The sequence below is a fragment of the Oryx dammah genome, unplaced genomic scaffold, assembly GCF_014754425.2.
Source record: "Oryx dammah isolate SB20612 unplaced genomic scaffold, SCBI_Odam_1.1 HiC_scaffold_2, whole genome shotgun sequence".
Classification (NCBI taxonomy): domain Eukaryota; kingdom Metazoa; phylum Chordata; class Mammalia; order Artiodactyla; family Bovidae; genus Oryx; species Oryx dammah.
In genome coordinates this window covers 22,923,216-22,951,205 of record NW_024070186.1, presented here as the reverse complement: position 1 = coordinate 22,951,205, position 27,990 = coordinate 22,923,216, and the positions used below count along the sequence as shown (strand labels likewise).

Below are 27,990 nucleotides of genomic sequence, written 5' to 3'. Positions count from 1 at the left end.
TATTTGCCTTACTCTCCTGCCTCATATACGTACCTCATCCAATTAGCAAATAACTCACAAGACCCCTACCCCACTCCTTGCTATAAAAACAAACCAAGGACCATGTCCAAGGTCAGTTCTCCCTGACTATCAGGAAGCCAGCCCAGGGTACAGCAGTGACCCTCCCCTCCCCTACTCTAATAAACTTGACTCTTCTTTCACCCTGCCTCGTGTCTGGAAATTCTTTTCCAACCTGGGCCTGGACCACAACAGGCACATGTGCACTTTTGAACGCCTGGCTGAGACATGTGCTTAGAGCAGTGAGGAGATGTAAGAGTCTGTGAGCAGAGGGATGAATGAGCAAGTCTGAGATTTAGGAAGACGAATCTGGAGATGTGAGCCTGGAGTACTGCGGTGGAGTTTGGTTAGAGGCCATTGCAGCTGACAGGGTCTCCAACAAAAATGCACAGGGACGGGACACACCCTCCATTCAGAGGCAGCTCTCAATCACTCCACAGCATTCTCTGAAGACTGTCCCCTCAACCACATCACCAACTTCCTGCTGGTCTATGGATTCTCCCTCCTGCAGACACGTGTCTCTGTTTTTCCAGGTCAGACACATCTCAGCGTTTCCCCGAAGAGATGGGGCATGCTCTCCTACTCAGGCCTTGCAGTGTTTCCTCTAGGATGAACTGTACCACAAATATCTTCTCCCCAGGTTCCTTAACTACCCCTTCCCCAACCCACCCCATCACTCCTGTGCATTTTAGTTCTGCTCAGTTGATTCATTTTGGGAGACCAGACTACAGACAACTTTACCTCTTTTTCCCAGACCAGCAGTGGGCTTCCCCAGAATAAAGAAGAGAGCATTCCCATCAAGCTGAGCCAGGCCTGGCCTGGACCTTGGTCAGCCCTTCATTTCATCATCAGGCCCCCCTGCCCTGTTTCCCAGGAAAGGCAAGGGACCCTGCTTCTCAGGACAACCAGAAAAGCAGCCCCTTTGGGTGCCTGCCCCGGACCAGGCTGCAGACGTGGGTGTCAGGGCCCACAGGTGCCCACAAACACCTAGCCCACAGGGAGTGCCACGAGGCAAGGCTCCTAGAGGAAGACTCATTCCCCACACCCGGGAAAGGAGAGTGACTGGGTCAGCAACCTCCCAGTTCAGTCAGCCATCAGATCACCTGTCCTCTGAATCAGACTCCAAATGAATCTGTCCATGGAGCACCCACCAGGGCTATAAATAGAGCAAGAAGAGGACTCAGACCCACAGGCATGGAGATGCTGCTGAGGACCAGCTGGGAGGCACGGGTGGGCAAGTGACCCACCTCAGTCAGAGCTACCCGGCCCCTAGACTGAGGGGCAAGGTAGGAGGGCCACCTGGGTTCACTCCCATTCAGGAAATAGCTCAAATTCACACTTAGTGAAGAGTCACAGGACTGAAATGAGGAGTCCATTACAACTTCAAACATACCCCATTATCCAACCACCCTGCCTCTAAGGGGCTACACGTGTACACATCTCATAAACCCTGCAAGTACCTTCTGGTAGCATAACATCAAGTATTGCAGTTTTTGTGTTAAAAGCATTTGTTGAACATAAACACTTAAAGCAGGCTTCCTAGGTGGTGCTAGCAGTAAAGAACCTACTTGCCAACACAGGAGACATGAGACGTGGGTTCAGTCCCTGGCTTGGGAAGCTCCCCTGGAGGAGGGCATGGCAACCCACTCCAGTATTCTTGCCTGGAGAATCCTCATGGACAGAGAAGCCTGGTGGGCTACAGTCCACAGAGTTGCAAAGAGTTAGACATGACTGAAGCTATTTAGCACACACACACGCAAACACTTAAATCATAGCACAATGTCTGTAACCTTGTTGTGACATTATCATACATAGATTCTCAGAGAAAGACCAAAAGATCCCAGCACTCCGCACAGCTAAGGAACCCTGCACCCCACGCTGGATTACAGCAAGGATGCTCTGGAGGGAAGGGGACCCAAGAGGGAGAGACGGCTCTTCTGGGCAGGTCTTCCCCCAGAGGAACCACGGGAGACAGGTGTGGCCAAAGGAACAGGCTTCAGGCAATTCTCAGACACTGCGAGTTTCTGTTTCTGATCTGTAATTAAGACCTCCATTTAAGCTAGTAACACTTCTTAAAAAAAAAAAAAAAAAAGACAAAGGAAGACATTTCAAGCAGATCTGCTTGGACTTCCTTTCTGTGAATTATTACAAGTGTTAATAGGTGTCTTCATTAAAGTATAACTTAAGAAATATTACAAGTTGGATTCCTCCATCCTCATAGGTCTGATGACTCAAAATCAGCAGCGCCTCCCAGTGAACTGAAGCAAATTTATCAGAAAGCAAAATTAGCCGATTTGGTCTATCCAGTGGTGGAAATGAGACAGAAATAGGAGACAACATGGGTTTGCTTTTCTGGGAACAGAGTATGTGACCAGATTCCAAACAGGTCAGGAGCCTTAGCTGTTTAGAGATCGTCAGAGAGCAGGGCCTGCTGAACCATCAGCTGCTGTCACAATCCATGGGCCTGACAGGTTCCACCTGGGGCGGGAGGTGGGTTTGTATCTAGGGAACCAGTTCTCGTGCGGTGAGGAAAGGCAAGGGCCAGCTCCTCCTGCACCCAGATCTGGTTCCCATCAGCACCCCACACCCTAAATTAACATTCCCTTTAAGAGAAGCAGGGACTTCCCTGGTGGTCCAGTGGTTAAAAATCTGCCTGCCAATGCAGGGGACACAGGTTCGATCCCTGGTCCGGGAAGATTCCACATGTTGCGGGGCGACTGGGCCCGTGGGTGATGGCCACTGAGCCCATGCTTCACCACAAGAGAAGCCACCTCGATGAGAAGCTTGCCCACTGCGACTGGAGAGTGGCCCTGCTCACCACGACCAGAGAAAGCCCGAGCCCAGCAAGGAAGAACGAGCACAGCCGTAAACAAATAAACAGTAATTAGAAAAAGAACACTGGGCTTGCTTCGCAAATGCAACCTCCAAGTGCCCAGTCAGGCCTTCCCCACCCACCCACCCATGAAGTGGCCCCAAGCTCCTTCTATATAGACTTCCAGAGCAGACCCCAGGGGAGACACAATGTCATACACTCTGTCCACCTGCCATTGGAGAAAGAGTGACGCCAGGGCTCAGGGGAGGGACAGCATGGAGAGGGTTCCATTTCAAACGACAGGATCTACTAAGCCCCCCACTGCCGTTTATCTAACCTGCCCTCTTTTCTTCTGGCCTCTCCATATCCTCTCCTCGTATCGCTTGTTTCTCAGATTCCCTGGGCCTCTCCCTCAATAAGTTAAGCCTCATCGCTGAAGCGGAAGCACTGTCAGCCAGGGGAAACCTGCACGCTAGCTGACTTTGCCTCCTAAACAGCTCTCCCTGCACGTCCTCTGCCCTGACAACACCTCATCTCTGAGAGGCTTCCAACACCCAGGGCTGATTAGAATTTAAGATGAATTTCCCAGGGAGTTAGAGCACTTTCTTTCAAGGGGCCTAAGGGTGAAAGGGGGATAAAGCTTAAGTTTCGAGGAACAAATACTTTAGATGTAGAGGAAAACTGTTTAGTAAGTTCTTACTGGCCTCAAATAATACAGTAGGCTGGTGAGGAAGAGGAGAGCTGGGGTGGAGTGTTTGACAAACCTGTTTTGCCTGATGAACCAGCGAGGCAGGGCTCTATACAACTCACTTCTGATCTGACCCGGCCTGGGAGTTTCTACTAGCCACCCCTGCACCTCCTCGTTCTGCAGCCCTGTGCCCTGGAGGACCCCAGCCTCTCCATGCATCCAGTTCTTGTCAACCACTCAGGACACATGAGTTAACAAGAAGACCCCTCCCCACACACCCTCAAATATCCCTGCTTTCAGGCAGTGCACATTCTAGTGTGAAGACACAGACAATACACACAATAAGTTACACACTATGCTAGGGATGATAAGTGCCATGGAAAAAATAAAGCAAGGTAGGGTAGACAGGAGAGCTGTTAAGGGTGGTCTACACTCTAAGTAGGGTAGTCAGGGCAGGGGGCACTGAGAAGGTAACAATCAACAAAAGGCTTGGAGGAGAAGGAATCATCTCTGGTGCTGGAACAACTAGACATCACAGGCACAATAATAACAAAATGACCTTCATTCTGAACCTCATACTTTCAACAAATGCTAAGTCAAAACGGATCACAGAGCTGAATATAAAACACAAAACTATAAAAGTTTTAGAAGATAACATTCAGAGAAAACCTTTGTGATGTGGGGTTGGGCAAAGAGTTATTGGACATGAAACCAAAATATGATTCTTATCCTGAAACAACTGAAAAAATAATTGGTTGGATACATTGGAAACATGGATAAATCCTCCAGACAATGGAGTATTATTCAGCTCTCAAAAAAAATGAGCTGTCAAACTATGAAAAGGACATGGAGAAACCTTAAATGTATATTACCAAGTGAAAGAAGGCAATTAGAAAAGGCTACACACTGCACGATTACAACTGTAGGACATTCTGGAAAAGGCAAAATTATGGAGACAGTAAAATGATCAGTGGTTGCCAGGCAATGGATGTGGGAAGGGATGAACAGGCAGAGCACAGATGATTTTTAGAGTAGTGAAAATACCCTATATGGTACTATAATGATGGACATATCATTATACATTTGTCCAAACCCACAGAATGTACAACCTTGAGAGTGAACTCTAATGTAAACTGAGTGACTATGATGTATTAGGGTAGATTCATCAATTGCAACAAATGTGCTATTCTGGGGGGGATGTTGATAATGGGGGAGGCTATACATGTGTGAGAGCAGCAGGTATATGGGAAAGGTATATAATATACGTACTTGCCTCTCAATTTTGCTCTGAACTTAAAATTTCTCTAAAAAGCAAAAATCTTCCGTAAAAAATTAATGGATAAATTGGATTTCATTAAAATAAAAAATGTTGAGTCCCTTGGACTGGAAAGAGATCAAATCAGTCAATCCTAAAGGAAATCAATTCTGACTATTTATTGGAAGGACTGATGCTGAAGCTGAAGCTCCAATACTTTGGCCACCTGATGTGAAGACCCAACTAATTGGAAAAGACCCTGATGCTGGGAAAGATTGAAGGCAGAAGGAGATGGGGACAACAGAGGATGAGATGGTTAGATGAAATCACTGACTGAATGGATATGAGTTTCAGCAAGCTCTCAGGAGATGGTGAAGGACAGAGAAGCCTGGAATGCTGCAGTCCATGGAGTTGCAAATTGTCAGACATGACTGAGCAACTTTAACAACAATGCTTTGTAAAAGACACGGTTAACAGAAAGAAGACCCAAGTTACAAACTGGAAAATATTTTCAAATCACATGTTCAACAAAACAACTTGCATCCAAAATATGCAAAGAAATCTCAAAACTCAATAGTAAGGAAACAGTCTAATTAAAGCGTGGGCAAAAATGTTGAATAGACACTTCACCAAAGAGTATAAACAGATGGCAAATAAGCACATGAAAGATATTCAACATCATTATTTGCTAGAGAATGCAAATTACAACCACCATGAGATATCATATACCAATTAGAATGACTAACATAAAAATACTTACAATACCAAGAGCTGACAAGGATTCAGGGCAAGTGCTGGTGGTAATGCAAAATGGTACAACCATTCTAAAAAATCAGCCTAGCAGTTAAACGTACAATTTCCATATGACCAAGCAATCCCTCTCCTGCGTATTAACCCTAGAGAAACGACGTATGTACAAAAATCCATGCCTGAATGTTTATAGCAACTACTTATAATCACTCAAAATTGGAAACAATTCAAACGTTTGCCAGCAGGTGAACAAACTACGGTGCATCCATACAATGGAATATTACTAGCAATAAAAAGGAACACACCACTGACACAAATCAACTTTGATGATGCTCACAGCATTATGGTGAAGCCAGTCTCAAAAGTGGGCACAGTGTATCATTCAATGTTAAAAGGCAATGTAATGGTGAGGAACAGATCATGGATCAATAGAGGTGGGGGATGGGAGGAGGGAATGGAGAGAAAGGGAAAGCATAAGACAGCTCTTCTGTTTCCTAATTCCTGTGTGATGGTTGCACAAATCTACACATGTTAAAGTCCGTAAAACTGTCCAGCAAAGTAAGTTTAATTTTCTGTATGATAATTTTTTAAATAAAATTTAAAGTTACTTCAAAATGCAAAAGAATTTTTTAAAATTAATTTTTCAGTGATAAACTGGACAAACTTATATCCACTAATGACTACATGGGCGGCTTCTACCATCTTTAGAGACTCAAATACTTTCTGTACCCCTGACTCAGATCATGTTTTCTAAGCCTTCCTAATATTTCCTGGATCTCTGTAAACATATCACATTCTTTCCACAATTCTCCTATGCCTCAAGAGAACCAGCCCCATACATAGAAAATTATGCTCTGGTTCATTTAATAATGAATTGTTAATAACCGCAAACTCATTTTTAACCCTTGCAATGTGCCAAGATTTCAGCTGAACTCTACCTGGACAGATCCTTGTGGTGTCTTCACAGAAACCTCCTCCTCTGCATTGCAAGGCAAATTCTTAACCACTGGACCATGAGGAAGTCATCTGTCTCCAGCTCTTGACACCTACCCATCAGTGGCTGTTTTCTCAATGGTTTTGTGGCCTGGCTAACTGCATAGAATATGGACTCAAGCCCTTATTTTCTAGAGGAATCCTTGGGCAGGGTTAAGACAATATGCACTGAGCTTTGGAAAGTACATTATGTACTAGACATAGTCCATACCGACTCCAGAAAAATTCATTTTGAGATCTCATCCCAGAATTGGGGGATTTTCCCAGAAGATTCCAGTGTGGTCTCTTTTGTCAAATGTAGCCATTACCCTAAACAGATACCAGTGGAAGAGAACGAGTTAGTTATAATCTTTGCTTTCCAGATTCGATTTCCTTTTCCTTTCTTCCTCCCTGACTAGTTAGTACCAACGTGTATCACACTCTTCTCCTTTTCAGTTGTTTACCTTCACAAGAAATCAGGAAATTACTCCATGTTTTCAATGCCCAGGCACTGACGTCAAAGCTTTGACACATCTGCGTCATCAGTGTGTACACCATATGCTGGGAGAAACTGCATCTCTAGACAGGCCAAGTTACCAGGTAACCCTCTCTCCTCGTGCTTCCAGCTCTCTGAACTGGTCCCCCTGTCACCTCCAGGCCTTCAGAGTGACCCTGGCCCAATGAAGCATGGGCCACTCCATTCTAAGCCACAGCAGAAATGCCAGGAAGGTGCTAACTGCTCTGGTATCTGGAACCTTCTGTGAGCCTGCAGTGGGTTCAAAGACCTTGGGTCGGAGCTGGGTTCTGTCCTAACACTGGCTGCTATTCCCCTGGTGACACACGAGGCAACTGGGCTGCTTTCAGCGAACCTAGTGACCCAGGGTTGGGAACAGAAATTGGCTGGCGAACCAATAGGACTGGGTGAGAAAAATGCCCTAGGAGAGCGCCTTGATTTGTCAGAGGACGTTTCCTAAGTCGGGGCACCCTGATGACTCAGCAGCTCCTCCATAAGGAAGGCCCCTCACACCAGTGATTCCCCACCTATCAGCCAGAACAAAATTACTAGTAAAAGGATAGACTTAAGTGTCCCCCCAAAAGAGTCTATTGTTTGTAGGGCTATTGAGAGGTGGACAAAGATAAGAAGGGTGGTAGACGCCAGCAGTGGGAGTTTACAAGAAACTCTGTCATTTCTTTCCTTTCTCTTAGGATGGGAGGTTAAGACAAAGACCCTCTTTGCCATTCTGAAGAAGCTTTGTTGCTTATTTTGTCAAACTCTCCCTCCCAAGCCTCTCCAAGTTCCCTTTGCCCTTCCCTCAGTGGCTGACTTGCACGGCAGTTGGCCCCTCCACTGCTCCCCTCTTCCAGGCTCACTCTCATTCTCTGGCTCTAATTAGCAACTGCTTTTTTATTTTTGTATGCATGTTCAAAGACAGAGAGTTGGGGGCGGGGGGTGGGGAGACTGAAAGGGAGAAAGCAAAGGTCTGTGTGAAAGGAGAGAGCAGCTGGCTTCTCCCTCGCCCCCTCCGTGTACCCGGGCCCCCGTGTTGGCAAACAGCACACAATGTCTGTCTACAGAGCCCTTTGTGGCCCAGAAGGAAGGGTCTGCACACAGCTAGGAGCAGGAAAGGAGACTGGGGTGGAGGTGGGGGTTGGAGGGGGGGTGGGCAGCCAAGGAGAAGGCTAGAAGAGGCCTGGCCATCTGGGGGAACCAGGGCAGAGATGTCCCTCCATCTCTGCCTTCTCCTTCTGGGTCAGGAAGATGAGGAGTATGGATGTCCAATCGGCTTGTGTGCTGATGCTATCAGCTCTCTGGAGAGCACATCCATTGCCCCCAAGGCTGCAGAAAGGGCTCAGAAGGAAGGGGGCCTGCTGCTTGAGTTGGGCGTGTGAGCTCACATTTAGACTCCACAGAGGTGCAAGGAGGGGGCACTGAGTGCATCCTGATGGGATTCAAAGCAAAGAGGCATGGAAAGACCAGTCCCCAAAGGTGAAACACTCTCCCAAATAGTTGAGTTTTCATTAAGGAAATTCTGAGGTAAGGAGGCTGGGTAGGTGGGTAGAGATACTTGCAAAAGGGGAGGGGCAATATTAGCCTGAAAGGTTAAATCTGTCACCCTGACTGGGTATGTTTAAACCACAAACAGCTATGGTTACTAGTTCTTAATTAGTACCTGGACTGAAAGATTTAAAAGATGATAAGAAAAAATAAAGTCTGAAAGAATTCTCATAAGCCAAAAATCATCATGAGGTTGAGGAAGTTGAAGGAAGCAGAGTATGTTCCAGAAAAATTAAGAAATGAGCATGGAGAAGCAGGGCATCCTACAAAGATATTGTTTTAAAAAAGCAATTGTTCTTTTAAACTGAGCTTATTATCAATATGTGTGATTATATATTACTAATTGTTATGACAAAATTATTCATAATATTTACAATTGATTTCACTGATAAACATTGATTTCCTTTATTTCCCTCTATGAAAAAAAGAACTTTTTCTTGCAATTTGCATTTAAACAGCTTTCTAGAAGGAAAAAAATAAAAACAATGAATGGAACTGGCTGTTCACTCATTAAAATTCTACCAATGGAATGTGTCTTCTCATTTCTCTTTTTTCAAATCAAGTCCAGAGAGAAGACAGACAAGAGACTAGAATAAATGGAGGAAAGGAAAACAGTGGACAGATGAGTTTGGCCAAAGATGCAGAGGGGGAGACAGACAGAGCCAGAAAGGAAAGGGAAGCCCAAGTCGCAAGGGCCTCCACATTCGGATCAGCACAGGCATGTGTGTGACAGACCCAGAAACCAAACAGAAACCCTCCAATTGCCTAACTCCCAGAACAGGCACATTTTTGCCAAGTTGATGATTTGGCAGAGTTCTTGCATATTCCATACAATTTCATGGAGAATCTCTATCCATCTTGTGCAAAGAGCAGATTGTCGTTTTCCACTTGAAACACACACGTTACACTGACCTTATGTCCTCTGTCAAACTGACGCATTATCATCAACTTTTGGTGAAAGGGTTTCAAGACGTACGGGCTTGCTATCATTCTGCTGATTTTCTCCTGTGAGTGCTGTGTGTGCACAACGTGTCACTCTATTGGACAACAGACAAAGCCTCTGCCATCACTGGTTACTCCCTCCATCTGGTTCTGCCACTGTCACCTCTCCAAGCACGTGTCTTGTCATTGGACTCACACTCTCTGCCTGCCTGGTTTTCCTGAAGTTTACACTACCAATGCTCCTGAGATGTTTTCTTACACATCTTTTTTTTTTTTTTTTATACTGGATTCGTTGACTAATAAGGTTGTGTTAGTTTCAGGTATCCAGCAAAGTGATTCAGTTATACATATACATGTATCTACTCTTTTTCAAATCCTTTTCCCATTTACGCTCTTACAGAATATTGACCAGAGTTCCCGGTGCTGTACAGTAGGTCTTTGTTGGTTATCTATTTTAAATATAGTAGTGTATATATGTCAATCCCCAACTCCCAATTTCTCTCTCCTCCCATCACTCTGCTGGCATCTTTCCTCTTTGGTAACCATTAGTTTGTTTTCTAAGTCTGTGAGTCTATTCCTATTTTGTAAATAAATTCATTTGTACCATTATTTTAGATTCCACATATAAGGGTCATCATAAGATATTCGTCTTTCTCTGTCTGACTTACTTGCAGTCTTTCTTCCTCCTCAGCTCACCTCCTGCTTCCACCAATTTTGCTTTCAGTGTGTTTTGTTTGGTTTTCATCTAGCAGATGACACAGAGTAGGCATTCAGGACAGAGAGGCACATCAGGGGTGGCCCTGCCCATGGAGAGCTGGGGGAGAAGAAGAGTGGGAGCTGGGCCAACCATGGAGGTGGAGGGGTGTGCCTTGATTCATATGTACCATGAGTATGGTCACTCCATGAACCTCCTGGCTCATCCCTAGCCAACAGGAAATCCTGATCAAACTCTGATGGCTTTTCTTTGCCATCTTTAGTTAAGGCTTCTATCTCAGTCCACATGGGACACTCAAACCCCAGCTCCCATCACACATCACACATTTGTCCCTAATAGACTCTTGCTCCTCTTCCTTCTGGGGAGAAATACAGAACAGCGGTTATTAGCCAGGCCTCAGAATCCTATGCTGTATGACCTTGGCTAAACTACTCGGCTTCTTTGCACCTCAGTATCTTCAACTGAAAAGTGAGCATGATGATGGGGTATACGTCACAGGGCTATCTGAGGATGTAAGCGATAATGCAAAAAAAGAATCTGGCAGAGAAACCGGGACATAGTGAGTGCCCTATAAATGATAGCCATGCCATATTAGTGCCTCCATGCAAGCTGGAAGCCGATCCAGAGAAGTTTGCTCCATACCTGAATCAGAACCATCACTGTGATCTGACAATGAAACACGGGACTGCCCAGCAGAGCCTATAAGCTGCTCTCTTAGCCCAGACAGACAAGCCAAGTCAGCAGTCTTGTAAACATCAGTCATTTGTATATTATCTCTATCATTTTTTGCCCTATTTTCATGCCAGGTTTTAAGTTTATTATTTAACTTATTTTTTTTAGGCTGACTCATCTTTCAACCTGAATATATTTAAATAGAAAAGTAGTGGGGAAGGAAGGGAGGGAGAGAAGAAGAAAAAGAGGGGGCAAGGAGAAGATGGGAAGGCGGGGAACAAGGAAGAGGAGGGCGAAGGCCAGGAAGAAAGGTGGGAAGCCCACGGCCCCAGAGAGAAAGAACTGCTGCAGAGTTGAAGACAAAAACCAAGAAGAGAAGGAGGCAGTGAGCAAAAGCCCAAGGCTAAGACAAAGCCCACTGGCACAAGCAGACCTAAGGCATCAACAGGCTGGGCTAGACGTGTGGTCAGGGAGTGGACTGAGACAGATCCAGGGCTGCTGGGGAAGAGGTGGCAGGTCTGATGAGAGTGGGATGCTGCAGAAGAAATGAAGAGGAGCTGGAGGAGGTGCAGGCTGAGAGCTGCTGACTTTTCAGGGGTGGTGGAGTGGGAGGCACCACAGTGGTCTGAGCCCCAAGGCCTCAGAAGTGAGCTGGCAGAGTAAAAGGAAGGGATGTGGAGTGGAGAGACTGGGCCAAAGAGGAAGAGCTGAGAGATGCATGCCAGAGGGGAAGCAAGGAACTCAGAAGAGGCAATGGGTAGGAGAAAAAGGATGGGAAAATCAAGGTGTGCTTCCCACCAAACTGGCTGGAGTGGCCTTCCTGAGACAGCACAGCCCTTCCACACCAGCACTGGCTCTTGCCTGTCCCACCCCAACGCCCCTTTCCCCACCACAGTCAGGGAAACACCGAAACAGGTGTACAGCATGCACCAAAATGTCCTGAGGCTACAGATGGGCAAAGAATGTGTGAAGGGTGGGATGCAGGGCAGAAGGGAAGGGACTAGAGAGTGAAGGGTAGACCACGTCATCGAGTGAGCATACTCCAAACTGACTACCGTGTGCAGACCTACCTGATATAATGATGCGTTACATAAGAATATTCGTGTTTCAGCTCCCCAACAAGGCAATTTATGGAACTTTGCCAAGTTCAACGCCCCTCATAGCAAGAGAAATGCAAATGGAAACCACAGTTGGATGCCAGTTTTCATCTATCAGATTGGCAAAGATAAAAACAGTTGATATTTTATTATCTTGGCAAAGGTATAAGGAACAGAAACTCTAAAACTTGTTGGTCTGAGCAAAAATCGGTAGAAAGTGTCTTTTTTTTGGAGGACTGCTTGGGAATATCTATCAAAATTAAAAATGTTTATACTCTGAGTCAGCAATTTTACTTCAAAGAATCTGTTGCACTCTTAGCTCTTGGAAAAGTGCTTGGCACACAGAAAGCCCTCAATAAATATTCATTGAATAAATTAATTAATGAATTTGTTTCACAGATATGCTCACACCTAAGTGCAAAGATGAATGCACAAGGATGTTTGCTGAAACATTGTTTAGAAATATCAAAACACAGGAAGCAACCTACGTGTATATAAAAGAAGGGCCAGTTAAATAAAGGTACATCGATCCAATGGAATACTACACAATCATTGGAAAGTAAGAGGCAGATCTCTACATAACACAACCAAACCACTCCTAACTTTCACTGTTAAGAAAGGGAGTCCAGGGTATGAGGGTGGTGGGTGGAACTCAGTGAAAAACCCTGTGCAGTAAGCCCTGTGCAAATGAAGAAAGGATGTGTCTGTATTTTGGATGTGTCAATGCATGGACCCTATTAACAAGAGAATATCAGCAACTGAAATAGTGAGGGATCTGATGAAGACAAGAGTCAGGGAAACTTAATGTCCCACCTGCTCAAAATATTTAAAAAATAACAACAAAAAGTAACCTGGGATAAGGGAGATTTGCATTAAAGTTCCACCCCAGGGTCTAGAGCAATGGGCCTCTGATTCATTTCAGTCCTAGGAAGCGCTCTGAGATGAACCAGGCTGCCTCTGGAAGTCTGAGTGTCAGACCACTGGAGGTGTCCAAGAGCAGGGGGGAACCACAGTGGCAAAGCAGACTACGTGTCATCTGGTGGGCTGGACTCTGTCCTCAGAGGCCTTACCTAGCTGAGCGGGGCCACCCTCCATAGGCCACTCATGGCCCTGCCCTTTGGACACAGCAAGCACTTTCTAAGAGCTAAGATTCTAGTAGATTCTCAGAAGTAAAACTGCTCCATATGAATGTTTAAGTATAAAGGGCCTGGCATCAGTAGGTGCTCAATAAGAACCTAGAGAAAGAAGTGAGCATACAGACACTGCATCTGCAGGAACTCACAAGTGGAATCCAACCAGACTGAGGAACCAGAGGCCACAAGTGCCAAGGCCTGCAAGGAGTGAGCTGAGCAGGCCCCAAGGGTCATATCCACCTCATTAACTGGCCCTTAAAACAAGAGTGGAGGGCTCAGCTGCAGCCACCTGACCAGGTAACTGGTACTCCAGCTCTTAGGTCAGCCGGCAAGGACAGTACAGATGGCGTCTGCAGGCAGAGACCCCTCCCCTAGGGAAAGGCCAGGGTGCCCCTCTCTCAACATCCCTGCTACAGTTCCACTGGCAAAATAAGGCTTGCTCCTGGCAGTGTGCAAATGAGATATATTCCTTCCCCTTTTGCAGCTGCCCTGAGCTGACTGTCTCAGGCTCTTCCTCCACTGACTTGAAAGAGAACTGAGGCCCAGAAGTATTATGGTACTGTCAATACAGCTTGTCAATGGGCCAAAGCACGGAAACCAAACTCACACCATCAGAGCTCCTGGGGCCCAGAATCGAGGGCCCGCACTCCAGGCAAGTTCAGATTCACTGGGAGTTTTCTCTATACTTCAAACTCAAAAGTGGCAAGGAAGTTTGTGCTGAGATATGTGTGTTCAGGTTCTGCACACAAGACTGTCCAGCTCGAGAGAGAGGCAGGACCGAGAGAAAAGTGGGTAAGTCTGACAACAGCACTGCCTCGAGGGCCCATGTTGGTCCTTGAGGCCAATTACTGAGCCATAACCAGGACTCCATCCCATAGCCCTGCCACCCTCCCTGTCCTTTTCTAGAAGCACAAAGCCTTTAGACCTCATCCTTCCCAGGGAGCTCTGTGTCATTTACCCCCGCTACCGATGCCATGACCCTCTGCATGGTCCAGAGGCACGTCAACGTGTCAGAGAATCTGACATGGTACTGAGAGATGGTACCGCTTCCAGAGAGATTAAAAAGAAGACGGGGGTAGTCAACATGGAGCTCTGTGCTGCACAGTGCAGAAACATCAAACCACAGAGCACAGCTGCACGGAGCACCCGGACCCAAAAACCACAAAGGGCGACACAGGTGCAAAGAAAGAGTTCATGAGAGAAGAGCTGAAAGGGGGTTACTATTCCTGAAAACAGATACTGCGTATCCAAGGATGGTTAATTTCAAGAAAAACCAGTCTCAGAAGCAGAGGCAGACAGTGGCCTCCCAGACTCAAGTTCTGATCCCGGTCTGACATCACCCAGCAGGGCTCCCCAGACTGGTGCCCAGCGATGCTCTCTGTCTGCTCACTCTCCATGGATGTATAAGGCGGCCAGAATAATTGCGCCTCTTGGTATCCTGCCCACTTCCACCCTAGCTTGGGCTGTTTCAGACTCCATAGTTCTTCATGGGCCCAAACTGGACTGCTCACACCGTGATGTACCCAGCCACCTCAGTAACGATCTTGTGGTGCCTTTGTCATCATCTTTGATAATGTTTACTAAGTCATGGACTTCTAAGTCAGGACAGGTATCATGCCCAGAACATTCTCAGCAGCTTTAGCACTGACCTGGGAGAATCATGATTGCTTGGTCAACACCAGTGGAATCTGGGTACTTCTAACCTATCCTTTAAAGGCAGAAGGGGTGGCGCAGAGCACAAGGGGATTTGGAACTGCCCCTCCCCTCTTCCCTGGTTGTCCCCTGCAGCCCCCAGAGTCTGGGCTGTGCACACCCACACAGCGTGCTGGAGTCAGTGAGGCAGACAGCATCCTTCCAGCTGTTTGCTGTTGCTCATGCTGGGGTCACAGCCCATTACATGCAGTCTATTACATCAGAGTCCTCTCTGGAGGGTACTGGGCAGGGCCACCGTGGAGGCCCAAGAGGTTTCTAAATGAAGTAGCCTATTGGGAAATCCTATTATGAAGCTCATCTTACAGGACTGCGGTGTTAATAACTCTGGCCTTCCCCAGCGCTGAGCTGAGTGGGTCTCCCTGGGGCCTAGGAGGAGGCATCTAGGCTGTGGGCTTCCTCTCAGTCACCAGCCAACAGCTGATGGGCCAGAGAGCAGAGCAGAAAGACTTCCTCAGTGCCCCTGAATGTGGTCACCTGTACACACACACACACACACACACACACAGCCAGGATGAGGAGGCAGGAGGAGACCTAGAGCTGGGACCAGCAACCCTAAGGGAGGTGGAAATAGGACCCAGAAACTTCTCTTTTCCATGAAGAGCTAAACTAGACACATTTTTCTCCCCTTCCGAATTCTGCAGATTTTTTTGTCTTAGCTCCCCAGGTTTATAAACTGGCTCTCTCCCGGGATGCTCAAGTCGACAAAGGCACTGAAATTACTGAAAGGTTCAAAATGTCTCTTGGATTTCCAGGCATGAAGGAATTTACATGTAGGTGGAAAATCACGAAGGAAAACAGTCCCTCCCAAGGAAAACAGGGGAGGGAGGAAGGAAAAAGAGACCTGGAGGAGAGGCAGGGAAGTGTGGGTAAAGGTGGGGGATGCTGCACGGACAGTGTCCATGAGGCCTCAGGATCCAAGGCAGGCTCTGATGGATACCAGGGGACAGGAGAGACACCAAACAGGGGACAGAAAACCCAAGAACAGAGCTGTTCTTCTTTAGGAACTGCCAAGGCCTTGCCAAAACCCAGAGCTGGAATGATCTTAGCTGACCTCCAAGACCAGCGCAACATTTTAGGGACCACAACACAGAGTGAGCTTGCCAAGCACTGGTTCTTGGTCTCCCTGGTGCAGGGACAGTCAGGCTATAGGGACTCACATGGAGAATCGACTCAGCCATCAACCTGAGCAGGGAAGGCTTGAGGGTGTATAAAGACAAAGCCACGATTTCTCATTAATCAGCTATACTATCAGCATAAAATCTGAAGCTGGGGCAGATAGACCATTTTGCTAGTAATCAACAGTTTCAGAGATAAATGCATGATGGGTTAGAGTCACTGGTGGGGTCAACAGGCTTCTGGGATTCTGACTGATTGGTCTAACCTATGGGTACAGAAAGGATGAGGCCGGAACAGGCCTTGGGCCATGGAGCCTCTAGAAAGTGTGTGAGCTGCTTGCTGCACATTCTGATGTGCAAGCTCCCCAGTGGCTTCCTCTACTTGCCACCCCCTCCCTCCTCACAATAGGAACAGCTCTAGGCCAAGACAATTCTTTGCTGGCTGGGCCACCTAATTGGTCTCCAGGTGCCTCTGCAAAACCAAGCAACTGGTCACCATGACTCTGACAGGCAAGGGTTTAACAGAGGCAAAGTGAAAGTCAGAATAAGATTCTTGCCCATGATGAAAGTCTGTCCTGCCAGAAAAACAATACAAAGTATATGCTTCCTGCCACCCCATAGATTCAACACATGCAAAAGCTCAGATTCAAGTATCCAGAAAAGAAAACTGATCAGCTTGACACAACTGTGTGAATCGTGGGACCATCCCGGCTTCTTCCAGCCGGGCTCCGGGGCATCAATTCTCAGGGCTGTGCTGAGAGAGAGCAGCTTGCCTCCCTTCTCAGGTCTTACCAGGACCGCTGATGGAGACTCGCTCTTTCTCACCCACAAGTCTCTACTGCATCCACTGATCTCCATGCTCTCAGTAGTAGGCTGTCCTAGGCAGGCAATTGTGGGTGATCACGGTGCCCACCTGACAGCCCAGCATGAGAATCCAAAATGAATTGAGCATGTTGCCTTGAATATACACCCCAGGAACCAGTTATAAATACCTCCCCAAGCACTGTCTATCCCTATCCAAAAAGTGCAGAATCTGCCCAAAGCCCTTCACCTCCCTGGGCATCCCACTCCTATGAGCCCTAGAGAGGTGGAGGTTGGTCTCAGTCATCAAGCCCAGGTTACTAGCAGAGCCAAGGGCAAACAATTCAGAGGATTCAGCTTAAAATTCTACAGAAAAAAAGGTGCCTTTCTAGAGCGCTGAGCCCAGCCAGGCTGCTGGGCTGCGGGACCTATGGTACTGCCTGGCTCGCTACTCTCTGCTCTTAGAACTGCCACCAAAATGCGGCTTCCTGTGTCTCTGAAATGGCAAAATCATGGTGCCCGGGGCTCCCCATCTCCTCCAGCTTCCAATGAGTTTGCAACAAGCAGAGTGTGAAGTTAAGTCAGGTTCCTAACAGCTCTAGATTAGGAACATCCACCAAATGTCAGGAGGAGGCTGAGGCTAGGTAGACAGGATGGAAAGCAGCCACTTGGTTTTACATATTTGCCCCCATAGGCCCTCCCAGGACAACCACAGGAGGTGACTGAGAAGCAGCAGGCACTGCAGAACCCTCCCAAAAGAGAAAAGTCCCGATTAGCCCAGAGAAATGAGAGCCTGTTCCCAGAGTCCCAATTAAATCAGAACCAATCAATACTTTCTCTGGTTCCTGCTGTTCTGCTCAGGAAATAATGAGCAAAACAAGGGCCCCAGCCAGCAAGTGTGGGATGGCAGCCCTTTGAAGTCTGGAGAAATCACCCCTGCTATCAAGAGTGTGCCTGGCAGCTGTGGCACCTGCAACTAAACTCAGCCTGGCCTGGGTCCCCACGCAGACCCGACACATGCTCTAGAGGGCACTGCCCTCCCACCCCCAACCAATGGGACAGGGGAGCATGGTGGGACCGGGCCGGCTGGTATTAAACTAGTCTGTGTTGATTCATCACTTGATCTGGCACGCTCTCTCCTCTGTTTCCACATCATCCATCATGGGCACCATAACCAAGAAATCCAATAAAGACACAAAGGTGCAGCTCCCTGCTCTCAGCAGGCCTCAGAAAGGCTGTGAGTGCCCTAGCCCAGGCAATTAGCTGAGTCCAAACAACTGCAGAGTTGGTGGGCAATAGCACTACTGCGCCTGGTACTTCACCTGCAGGTGGTTGGTGACTAAAAGTGGAGAAGGAGACACACAAAGGATGTTCCATTGCTCAGGCAGGGTGGGGAGGGCGACAGGGGACAGCTGGTATGAAGCTCATGATGGAGAAAACGGAGCAACTGTAGCTCCCCCTAGGCTTCCCTGGTGGCTCAGCGGTAAAGAATCCACCTTCCAGTGTAGAAGACATGAGTTCAATCCCTGGGTCGGGAAGATCCCCTGGAGAAGGAAACGGCAAACCACTCTAGTATTCTTGCCCGGAAAATCCCATGGACAGAGGAGCCTGGTGAGCTACAGTCCATAGAGTTGCTAAGAGTCAGACAACTTAATGACTGAGCACACTAGCATGCACAGCTCCCCCCATCTCCAAGTGGTCTCCAAAGGACTGGGGGCAACCCGAGTAAGGAGCCAGGGTCAAGGTGGTCATCTCCGAGGTCTGTGTGGGAAACCTTGCTTTTGAAAGACTGAAACTCTGAAGGCCACGAGCAAAAGGTAAAAATAAAGGAAAATAGTCTTCTCTTCTTCAGCTTGGGTTCCCCCTATTCGGCTTCCATGTACTCAGGCAACAGATGAGCCATGGACCCTCTCGATCCTTCTATTAACTCCCAGAGAAGGCCGAGTCTCCAGCCGATTCAGTGTATTTATTGCCATAGACTGGACATGTGCTCTCCTAGACTGAGGAGGGCCAATATGAGGGCAGGGTACCCTGACACTGCCAGCTGCAAAGTCACCATCACTCTGTAACGTCCTGAAGCAAAGGTAACAGAAACCATGGAACTACACCACCCCCATTCCAACACATTCATCTCCTTTCAGGACCTACTAATACTAGGCCCCAGCCCTGCCCCATGGCCTGGCACTAAGTCCCTGGAGGAAGACAGCCAAGCCAGGAGGCTTTGAGTTAATGAGCTGCATGGGTTCAATACCAAGCTAAGTGATGTGGGAGCTGGACTGAAATGAACGAAAATATTTTCCAAGTTCAGTTGCTTCTCAATTACCCTTGAGTGACTTATCCATGACAACCCAAATAATCCATGCCTCAGAGCACAGGGCTAGACAGGATGCAGGGGTGTGTGTGTCTGTGTCTAAAAGAGGAAGAAAGAGAGAGAATATGAGTGTCAGTGTTCCCAAAACTAAATGTACATGAGTGGTTATGATCCCCCATTTGGAATTCTCCCCATCTCTTTCCCCCACCCGGAATACAGAAGTTCTGGTTGAACACAGATGGAGGTTCTCCAGAGCTTTAGAAGCAGCCATTAGGCTCTTCTGTCCCTGTCTGACCCAGAGCTGGACGTGGGGACTCCTGACTCCTGCTTTCATTGCTGCAGGAAGGAGAGGCCTCAAGAGCCTCAGGGCTTACCCTTGCAGGCCACGCTGTTCTCGGGCTCATAGCCAGGCTTACAGGTGCAGCGCCCGATGGGCACCATCCACTCCCCGTCCCCGTTGCAGTAGAGTTTAATGGGCACGTCCACTTCCTCTGCATTGGGGATGCACGTGCCCCGAGCAATGACCAGAGATGTGCTCTCCGCCCCAGTCATGGTCTCCGGGAACACTGCAAAATTTTGCACAATGCTGGGACACTTTTTGAAGAAGACACGGACAGAAAGGAGAGACATACAGGCTCCATAATCCTGGAAAGCGAGGTAAAAACCATTCCGTGTCAGAGGCCCAAAGCTCCTGACTTCTGTGTTGACCTTCATCAATCTTCCCCCAAAGTCCACCTGGGAGAAGCTCTCATCTGCCGCAATGGTGTCCACTTTGAGGTAGGGGGCCTCGGACCAGAAGGCCGACTTCTTGGTGGCAATGACAGAGTCAGTCTCGTAGTAGTACAAGTTGAAGGTCTCCTTGCAGGAGCCCGGGACGTTGGGGAGGCTGCTGCAGTCCCTCACAGTGAAGCGCATCTCCGTGTAGATGCGATGGGCCCCCCGCCGGTTGATGAAGGTGGTGAGCAGCCAGTTGTTCTGATTGGGCTCGAAGACATTGCACACCTGGTAGGTGCGGATGGTGTTCAGATTCTCATCGTAGCCACTGACTTCTTCCCACTGTACCAAGCAGGCCAGGCACACACATGGAAAACACAAAACAGAGAGTAAGAAGACAAGGAGAGGCAGAGCGGAGGAGGAGTCTGGCGCTGAGGGGGCCTTACGAGCTCACCAGTGTAATGGCTTGACTTGAGAAACGAACACGCTCAACCCTAACCTGCATTTAAAGATCTCCGGATGAGCACATTTCAGGAGATTCCTATGTAGTCCATCCCAAAATATAACAGACAGCACTGTATAAAGCTTCCCATCACCTAAGCCACAACTCTCATGCTGTGACAGTGACTCGTTATGTCCACAGGGGACATTACGTCCACCTGCGGCTTCGAGTCCCATGTGACGGCAGGGACTTTCATTCTCAATGCCACAGCCTCTACTCTCATAGTCACTCTGGGGATCTGACCACCCGGGAAATCCTCATTTCTGAGCCTAATTTCTTTATTGTGGTATAACTCCTTTATAGCTCCAAAAATCATATGAATATAAAACTTTTCAGAATTTTTCGACGTAGATTCACAAAAACTTGTTTTATAACATCAATCTCTCTGAAAGAGCTAGACTGTGAAACTGGGAAGAGCAGAATTGCTGAGAGATCCCAAATGAAGCAAATTAAGCTTCCTTGTGTGCATACTTTGAGCAAAGATGTCATGGAAGAGAATGTTGGAAGGTGTTACTTAGGGAGTAAAGAAAGCTTCTGAATAAGGGAAATATAACTGTGACTCTTGTTGGAAAAGAGTTCTCTTATAATCAGCAGTCCTGTGGATCAGAAGGAAAATAATGTCTCTCAATCATACCAACAGTTCCCCCAAAGAATTAGCTTACTATTACCAATTTATAGGTGCAATTCATTATTCAATTCAACTCACCCATGCTCACATCGCCATAAAGGATACAGGGAAGAGAGAAGACAGAAACAAGTGCTTTGAATGGCTGAAGAAATTCACCTAGTAACTTATTTTAGTAATAGGCAATACGAGAAGAGGGTCAGTCTGTAAAGACATGGCTTCCTTCATGAGCCACCCAGGGGGTCAAAGAAAAGTTGCTGGATCATTCGCGCTTCCTTGTTCTGAGAGAGGAAGCAGCCGCCCATACTGGGGAGTCCTCAGAACCCTGCCCTCAAGAACTGGGGGTCTTCCCAGGAAGTTCCAATGTGTTTGCTAAAAAAGTAAATAAGGGGCAGAAGAAATTCCACTTCCTAAAATGAAAAGAGAAAATAGATAAAGATCCTTGACTAATTAGCAGTAATGACAAAGGAAATCAAACAGTACCATTTCTTTAAATATTGTGTTAGTTGCTTATTATTTACAGTGTACAGCTGAAATATATAAATGAGAATTCTTCGTTAAAAGAGTCAAAAACTAATCAAGTGTTACATGGGAAATACACTAGGATTTCTTCCTGCACAGAATTAATTCTCTGTAGGAGCAAGAGGCGAGGCAGAGGCGAGGCCGTCCTTCAAAACTGTACCAGGGCTTCTGAACACCAGGTATGGAGCAAAGGAAAGAATACCTGGAGACCTGGCCCTGCCCACTCAGGCCTGTACAGCAACCCCCAGTGACACTCCTCCCCAGACCTCTTCCAGCACTCTCAGAAGGCCCAGTTCCCTCCCCAGTCTGAGTTTTAGTGGGCTCCTTCCAGGATCCTTGTACACAGTCAACCTCACCTGCATTTTGTTTAATTTCGTACCCAATCTCTAGATGTTAAGGTACACTTTTTATTCCTTCTTTAGATCTTTTCTTTTTTTTTTTTTTTTGGTGTTATATTCTATTTAAATGTTTGTTAAAGTTACATTCTGCTTGCCTGGTTTTTTACAACCAGAAAGTAAATACATTAGGGAGAAGTCAATGCTAGCAGTTTTTTTAGTTCAACTTTTCAGACCTCCCTCCCTTTTCATGGCTGTTTTGAAATTACATTTTCCCAGTTGACCCTACGGACAGGATTTTTTTTTTTTTTTTTGCTGTTCTGCAATTGTTTAAACCCAGCAGGTCTCACGATACATCATTTCACCGGGCTGTATGAGGTTTCAACACGAACATGGGGCTCCTTTGTCAATGCACAGGTGAAGCCTGAGGCCCACGTAGGGTGGGGACCTTGAGCCACCCAAGACTAATGCAGCTCTCCTATGTGAGAGCAGGACAGGAAGCTCACCATCTGGGGCTCATCTTAACACTAAGGCTGTCACCACTAGCATGTCTCGAAATAGACAGAATGAGGATTTACACTCTTGTGGAGCTGGGATATTGAGAACATTTATCTCAGAAAATGACATTGATTGGTATTATACGACCCAATAGAGGTAATTGTTTCCATCATTAACCTCTCTGGGCCTCAGTTTTCTCATCTGTAAAATGAGGAATCATACTGGGTGACCTGGAGTCATAAAAGTCTACAGATCTAATTGATTCCATAACAGCTCCTAAGGGAGTGATCAAAGCAAATTAGGGAGAATACAGCTGTATGTTCAAAGGGAAAGAGCAGAAAGAAATTGAGAGAAAGAAAAATCATTCCTTGTTGTTTGGGGAAAGGCTGTGATGGAGTCTCTTTCCCTTTTTTATTCTTCTGCCTGCTAGAGCGACAGGGGTTAGAAACACAGCAATCAGAGCAGGCTGGAGGAAACACAAATACTCTCTGAGCAAGGGGCAATTAGGATTGTGGGCCTTGAAAGAGAAGATTTGAGTAAGTCGAGATGAGGGTGGAACAGCATTCCCAGCAGGGAGGACAGATATCATTATTCGTTTGTGATACTTGGAATCAGTGTCATTGCTTTATAGTTCTACTTCATGTATCCATCAGTGAAAAAAAATATTTACTGAAGGCCAACTTTATGCCACGCATTCCATTAGCCACTGGGGATGCAGAAATATGAAGCTTATAATCTAGCGAGAGAAACAGAAATTAGACAAATGGTTATTAAAATAACTAAATTATTACAATTGTGCTAACTGCTGTGAGGGAAAATTTCAGGATGCCAAAAGGCCTGGCAGAGATGCCCCTCCAAGCTGAGAGGGATGGGTGGATAGAAGTCAGCCAGGAGAAATGTGCATCTGCTGCCAGCAGAGAGGGGCAGAGAAGGGAAAGAACACTGAGGCACAAGAACAGCAAGTGCAAAGGCCCTGTGGTGGAGAGAAATGTCCTGGCACCACTGAGGAAGGAAGAATCATTAAAAAAACACTAGAGGCAGCAGGAAGAAGACTGCAGAGAGGGTGAGTCTGATGGAGAACTTGGAATTTCACCCTGAGAGTAGAAGGCATTGATAAGTTTTAGGGAGGAAAATATAGGTGACCAGAGCTGAGTTTTTAAAAGAGTTCTCTGATGCAAAGTAGAGACTGGGTTGGATGAGTACATGAGCAGGACAACCGGCCTTCGTTTTCCTGCTTCAAGTGAGAGATGACAGAGGGCTGGACCAGACCAGTGGAAACTGAAAGTGTATCTTGGTGCAGCAATTCTAGGTTCTCATCACGTTGAGGTGGGGTGATGGGGAGACGGGCAGAGAGAGGGTGCTCTGACCAGACTCATGTGTCCCCTTAATACTCTTTCATGCATCAGGTCTGCCTCCCTAACCAAGCTTTGAGGGACTCTGTGTCTCTAGGTGCACAGCTTCACAAATCCTTAAAAAAATGGGTTTCACCAGTGTTGGATACACAACCCCATTGGTATTCAGACCTAAGACCTGTGCTGGCTCCAGCCTCTGGGGGGCGCTCTCACTGCCCTTCCCAAAGCCAATCTCCTACTAAAGGTTTCTCAGCCTCCACTTCTAGGCATTTGATATGCTGTCTCCTGGGTTCCTTTCTGTAATTATCTCCTCCCATTAAAACAACAAAACACCTCCATTTGCTTATCAGATTGGCAAAAAATTAAAAAGATAAAATATCAAGTCTCTGTAAGAATATAGAGAAAAGGCCACTCCTGAGCCTATATGTGGCAGAGTAACTAATGTGATGTTCTAAATATCAAATCAATAGGTCTCACCATTTGGAAGGTTGGCCACAACTCAAATCAGTGGTGAAAAGGTGAACCATTTTTTAAAAATTGTTGTAATAGCTGGGTATCCATCTGGAAAAAATACATAATTCTACATCCATACTTCTTACCTTACTCCAGAAAAAATGCCCAGTGAATCAAACATGTAAACATTAAAAATGAAACCATAAAAATACTAAAAGAAACCATAGAGACAATGTATGTATAGTAATGATGACATGAAACTCAGAAGCCATAAATGAAGAGACTGATCAAGTCAGCACCATACAATTTTTTTTTTTAATTAACATGACAGAAATAGCCATGGTAAAATCAAAAGGAACAGAAAAGAAAACATGCTGGGAAAAGACTTATTGCAATTTATCACAGATAAAGTATTAATTTCCCCTAATAGATTTCTTTTTAAATCTATACATAAAAAAAAAAAACCAGAAAAATGGGCAAAGCATTCTAACACTGTTTACTAAAAGAAACAGATACAGCTCATAAACATATGAAAAGGTGCTAAACCTCATTCAATATAACCAAAATAGTAATTAGCCACAGTGGGATACTTTTGACACTTTTTTCTTTTTGGTCAGACAAAAGTTTGATAACACCCCATGTTGGAGAGGGTGTCAGAGATAAGCATTCTAATAAATAGCTGGATGAAGGGTGAAGTGGTACAATCTCTATGAAAATTCTGGCTTTATTTATCAAAATTAGAAATGTATACATCATTTGACCCAGCAATTCTACTTCTAGGATCAACCCTGAGTTTGATGCCAATCTGACTGTAGTCCTCACTCCTTGGAGCTCTCAGCTGGACTTTAATATGACACCTGAGACTAAGTCTTCCCCATGTTAATGTGCATAGTAAACACATAAACCACTAAACACATAATTAGTAAGCACATAAGCTACTAAACATATGAAATGGTATATAGCTATATGATGGAGTACTATTTGGAAATAAAAAAGAAATACTAGTACATGTAACCTCTAAACCACGACTGCCCGGTGAAAGAAGCCAGACACACAAAACCACATATTGTATGGTTCTCTATTTACATGAGGAGTCCAGAAAAGGCAAATCTATAGACATGAAAGCATTAGTATTTCCCTGACTGAGACTGTGGATGGGAAAGGAGAGTGACTACAAAGAGACATGAAGAGTCTTTTTTGGAGCTGATGGACATGTTCTAAAATGGGATTGCGGTGGTGATTACACAACTCTGTAAACTGACAATCATTGGATCGTACACTTAAAATGAGTAAATTTTATGATATGTAACTAATACCTCAACACAGCTTTTTCTGAAAAACACTCTTGGTTATTGGGTACAGCATGTACCTCAATACCCAACAATGATGGCCTGGTCTCTATCATCCACAAACAGTATGCCCCTGGCAACTTCATGCCCAATTTGTCACCACAATTCACCATTTCTTCCAGAACAATGTTCCTCCTATCCGGCCTCTCTGTTGCTTTCCACTGCCGTGCACCAGGGCTGGCATTACCTCACTCCTGGACTCATGCCCCGGCTTGCTGTTTGGTCAGAGAGTAAAGATAGCAGAGCAGGCAAGAGATGGCCAGGGCTCGAGCCAGGGCCACATCCTCTCCTATCACTCAGAGCCAGGGCCTATTTCTGCCCCTGATGTTGTTGCTGATGTTCTAGCACTGTTCTTCTGCACCATTCTCATCCCATCTCAACTCCTCCAAGACACAGAACCAGAGAATAACAACCTGATAGGAAGCCATGATAGGTCGTGTTGACCAAGACCTTTTGTTGACAAATGGGCACACTGACTCTCAGAGACACTCAACAGCAGCCAGGAGTCAGGTCACCGATGGGTGGCAGAGCTGAGCTCTCTCTGCAGACATAGCTTTGAGTGGCCTCGGGTCTTACATAGGGCTTCCCAGGTGATGCAGTGGTAAAGAAACTGCTTGCCAATTCAGGAGACTCCAGTTTGATCCCTGGGATGGGAAGACCCCTGGAGAAGGGAATGGCTACCCACACCAGTATTCTTGCCTGGAGAATCCCATGGACAGAGGAGGCTGGCGAGCTACATAGTCCATGGCTTGGCGAAGAGTCAACATGACTGAGCTACTGAACACAGGTCTTATTTCCCCCATGATGTCTTTCCAGCTTTTATTCAGCTACCATGTTCCCAAATGTTTAAAGTATGATTGAGCTTATTCCACACAATTTAGCATTGGATAATACAGTGTTTTGAACGATTCATTAATTGCTTTGGTTTCTGCTTCCAGGCTGTGAGCTCCTTGAGGACAGGGAATTATGTTTTGACTAATTTATTAGTTCCTGTTGACAGTGAAGTAATTCTGTGCATTTAGCCTTGCAATACTGGTATTACATGACAACGTTTTTATCCAGGATATCTGGGACCAGTGGAATCCACAGGTTTCTCAGGGCTCCACCCTTACTCTCTTCTCCTCTCACTTTTCATCCTGGGTGATCTCAGCCACACAGAAGGCTATAACCACAATGGCGACCAACACTGACCTCCTCCCAGTGTCCAGAGTTATTTATCCAGCTACCACCTGGACATCTCCAGGTAATCTCCTGGAAGTCACCACCTTGCTCTCTCTAGTCCTGCTGCAGTCTCAGAAATTCACCCCCACCCCAACACCACCTGTTCCTGCCATGGACTTGCCGCTTGGAAGGTTGACTGCATCAGAGACTTCCTGGTATTAGTGCCTAGCCCTCAATAAATACAGACAAACTGAGGGGATGAGCGAGGTCCTGGTCTGTTCCTCAGCCCCTGGTCCTTGGCTGGGGGCTTAGAGCAGGTGTCACCAGGCTAACTTGTCCCTGGGAGAAGAAGAAACAAAGCAGCCTTGCACAACCAGCAGAATACTAATAGCCTTTGAAAGGGCATTATTATTGATGCCAATAGACCATCTGTCCTTGAGATAAACCTAATAAAGAAAACAATGCACCCATTAGAAAGCACTTGTTCAGGCTTTCAGATCAGGACTTTGATGTATGATAAAGATGCCTCTAGGTTCCTCCAAGATCTCAGTTTCTCAGACTGACTGCCTTGTTGGAATCAGAACCTGCAGGTCTACTTGTCTGGAGGAGGCTGGAGTGACTATTGACATTTGCTGTTTGGGCAGCTGCATGCGTGTAAAATACACTGTTCTCCTTCAAAACCACTGCCATGAACCCTATCTACTGATCCTTCAACACCACCTTCTAGGACATCTTTCTAATACATTCTTCATCCTCCAAGAATGGAGTTGGATTTCAGAAACAGACAAAGGTCATCTGGAGCCCAATCTGATGAGTCAGATGGATGAGCAAGCTAGGAAATACTACATCTTGATCAAAGTTAAGAAACACTATAAAATGAAGTTAAGAGGTTCTGATTCTACTTATGCCTCTGAAGATAGTTCCAGGCATGGAGTTCTAGAAAGATCTATGATTGATAGCCCTTCCTTGGACTGCTGTATCTTCCTGGGCCAGAATTCCCTCCCAGAATGCCCAGTGTCTGCCAGGGTGTTGTATTGAAGTAATCGCTGAGAATAAGCCATTTCTACAGGGCCTGTCCTAGACACAGGCTCTTCTAGACACAGAAATCACTGAAACTGGCTTTTGGGGCTCTCTCAGTCTGCTGCTGCTGCTGCTGCTGCTAAGTCGCTTCAGTTGTGTCCGACTCTGTGTGACCCCACAGACAGCAGCCCACCAGGCTCCACCATCCCTGGGATTCTCCAGGCAAGAACACTGGAGTGGGTTGCCATTTCCTTCTCCAATGCGTGAAAGTGAAGTTGCTCAGTCGTGTCCGACTCTTAGCGACCCCATGGACTGCAGCCCACCAGGCTCCTCTGTCCATGGGATTTCCCAGGGAGGCTATTCTGATGTG

The 27,990-nt window shown here is 46.5% G+C and overlaps 1 protein-coding gene across 1 annotated transcript in view; it reads right to left on the bottom strand.

Annotated features, from left to right (window-relative positions):
• Positions 1 to 27,990, bottom strand: part of EPHB1 (EPH receptor B1) — a 455,697-nt gene that overhangs the window by 276,518 nt on the left and 151,189 nt on the right. The window contains exon 3 of the mRNA XM_040233096.1: positions 19,464 to 20,145. Within this exon, the coding sequence (XP_040089030.1) occupies positions 19,464 to 20,145 (682 nt within the window). The remainder of the gene's footprint in view (positions 1 to 19,463; positions 20,146 to 27,990) is intronic.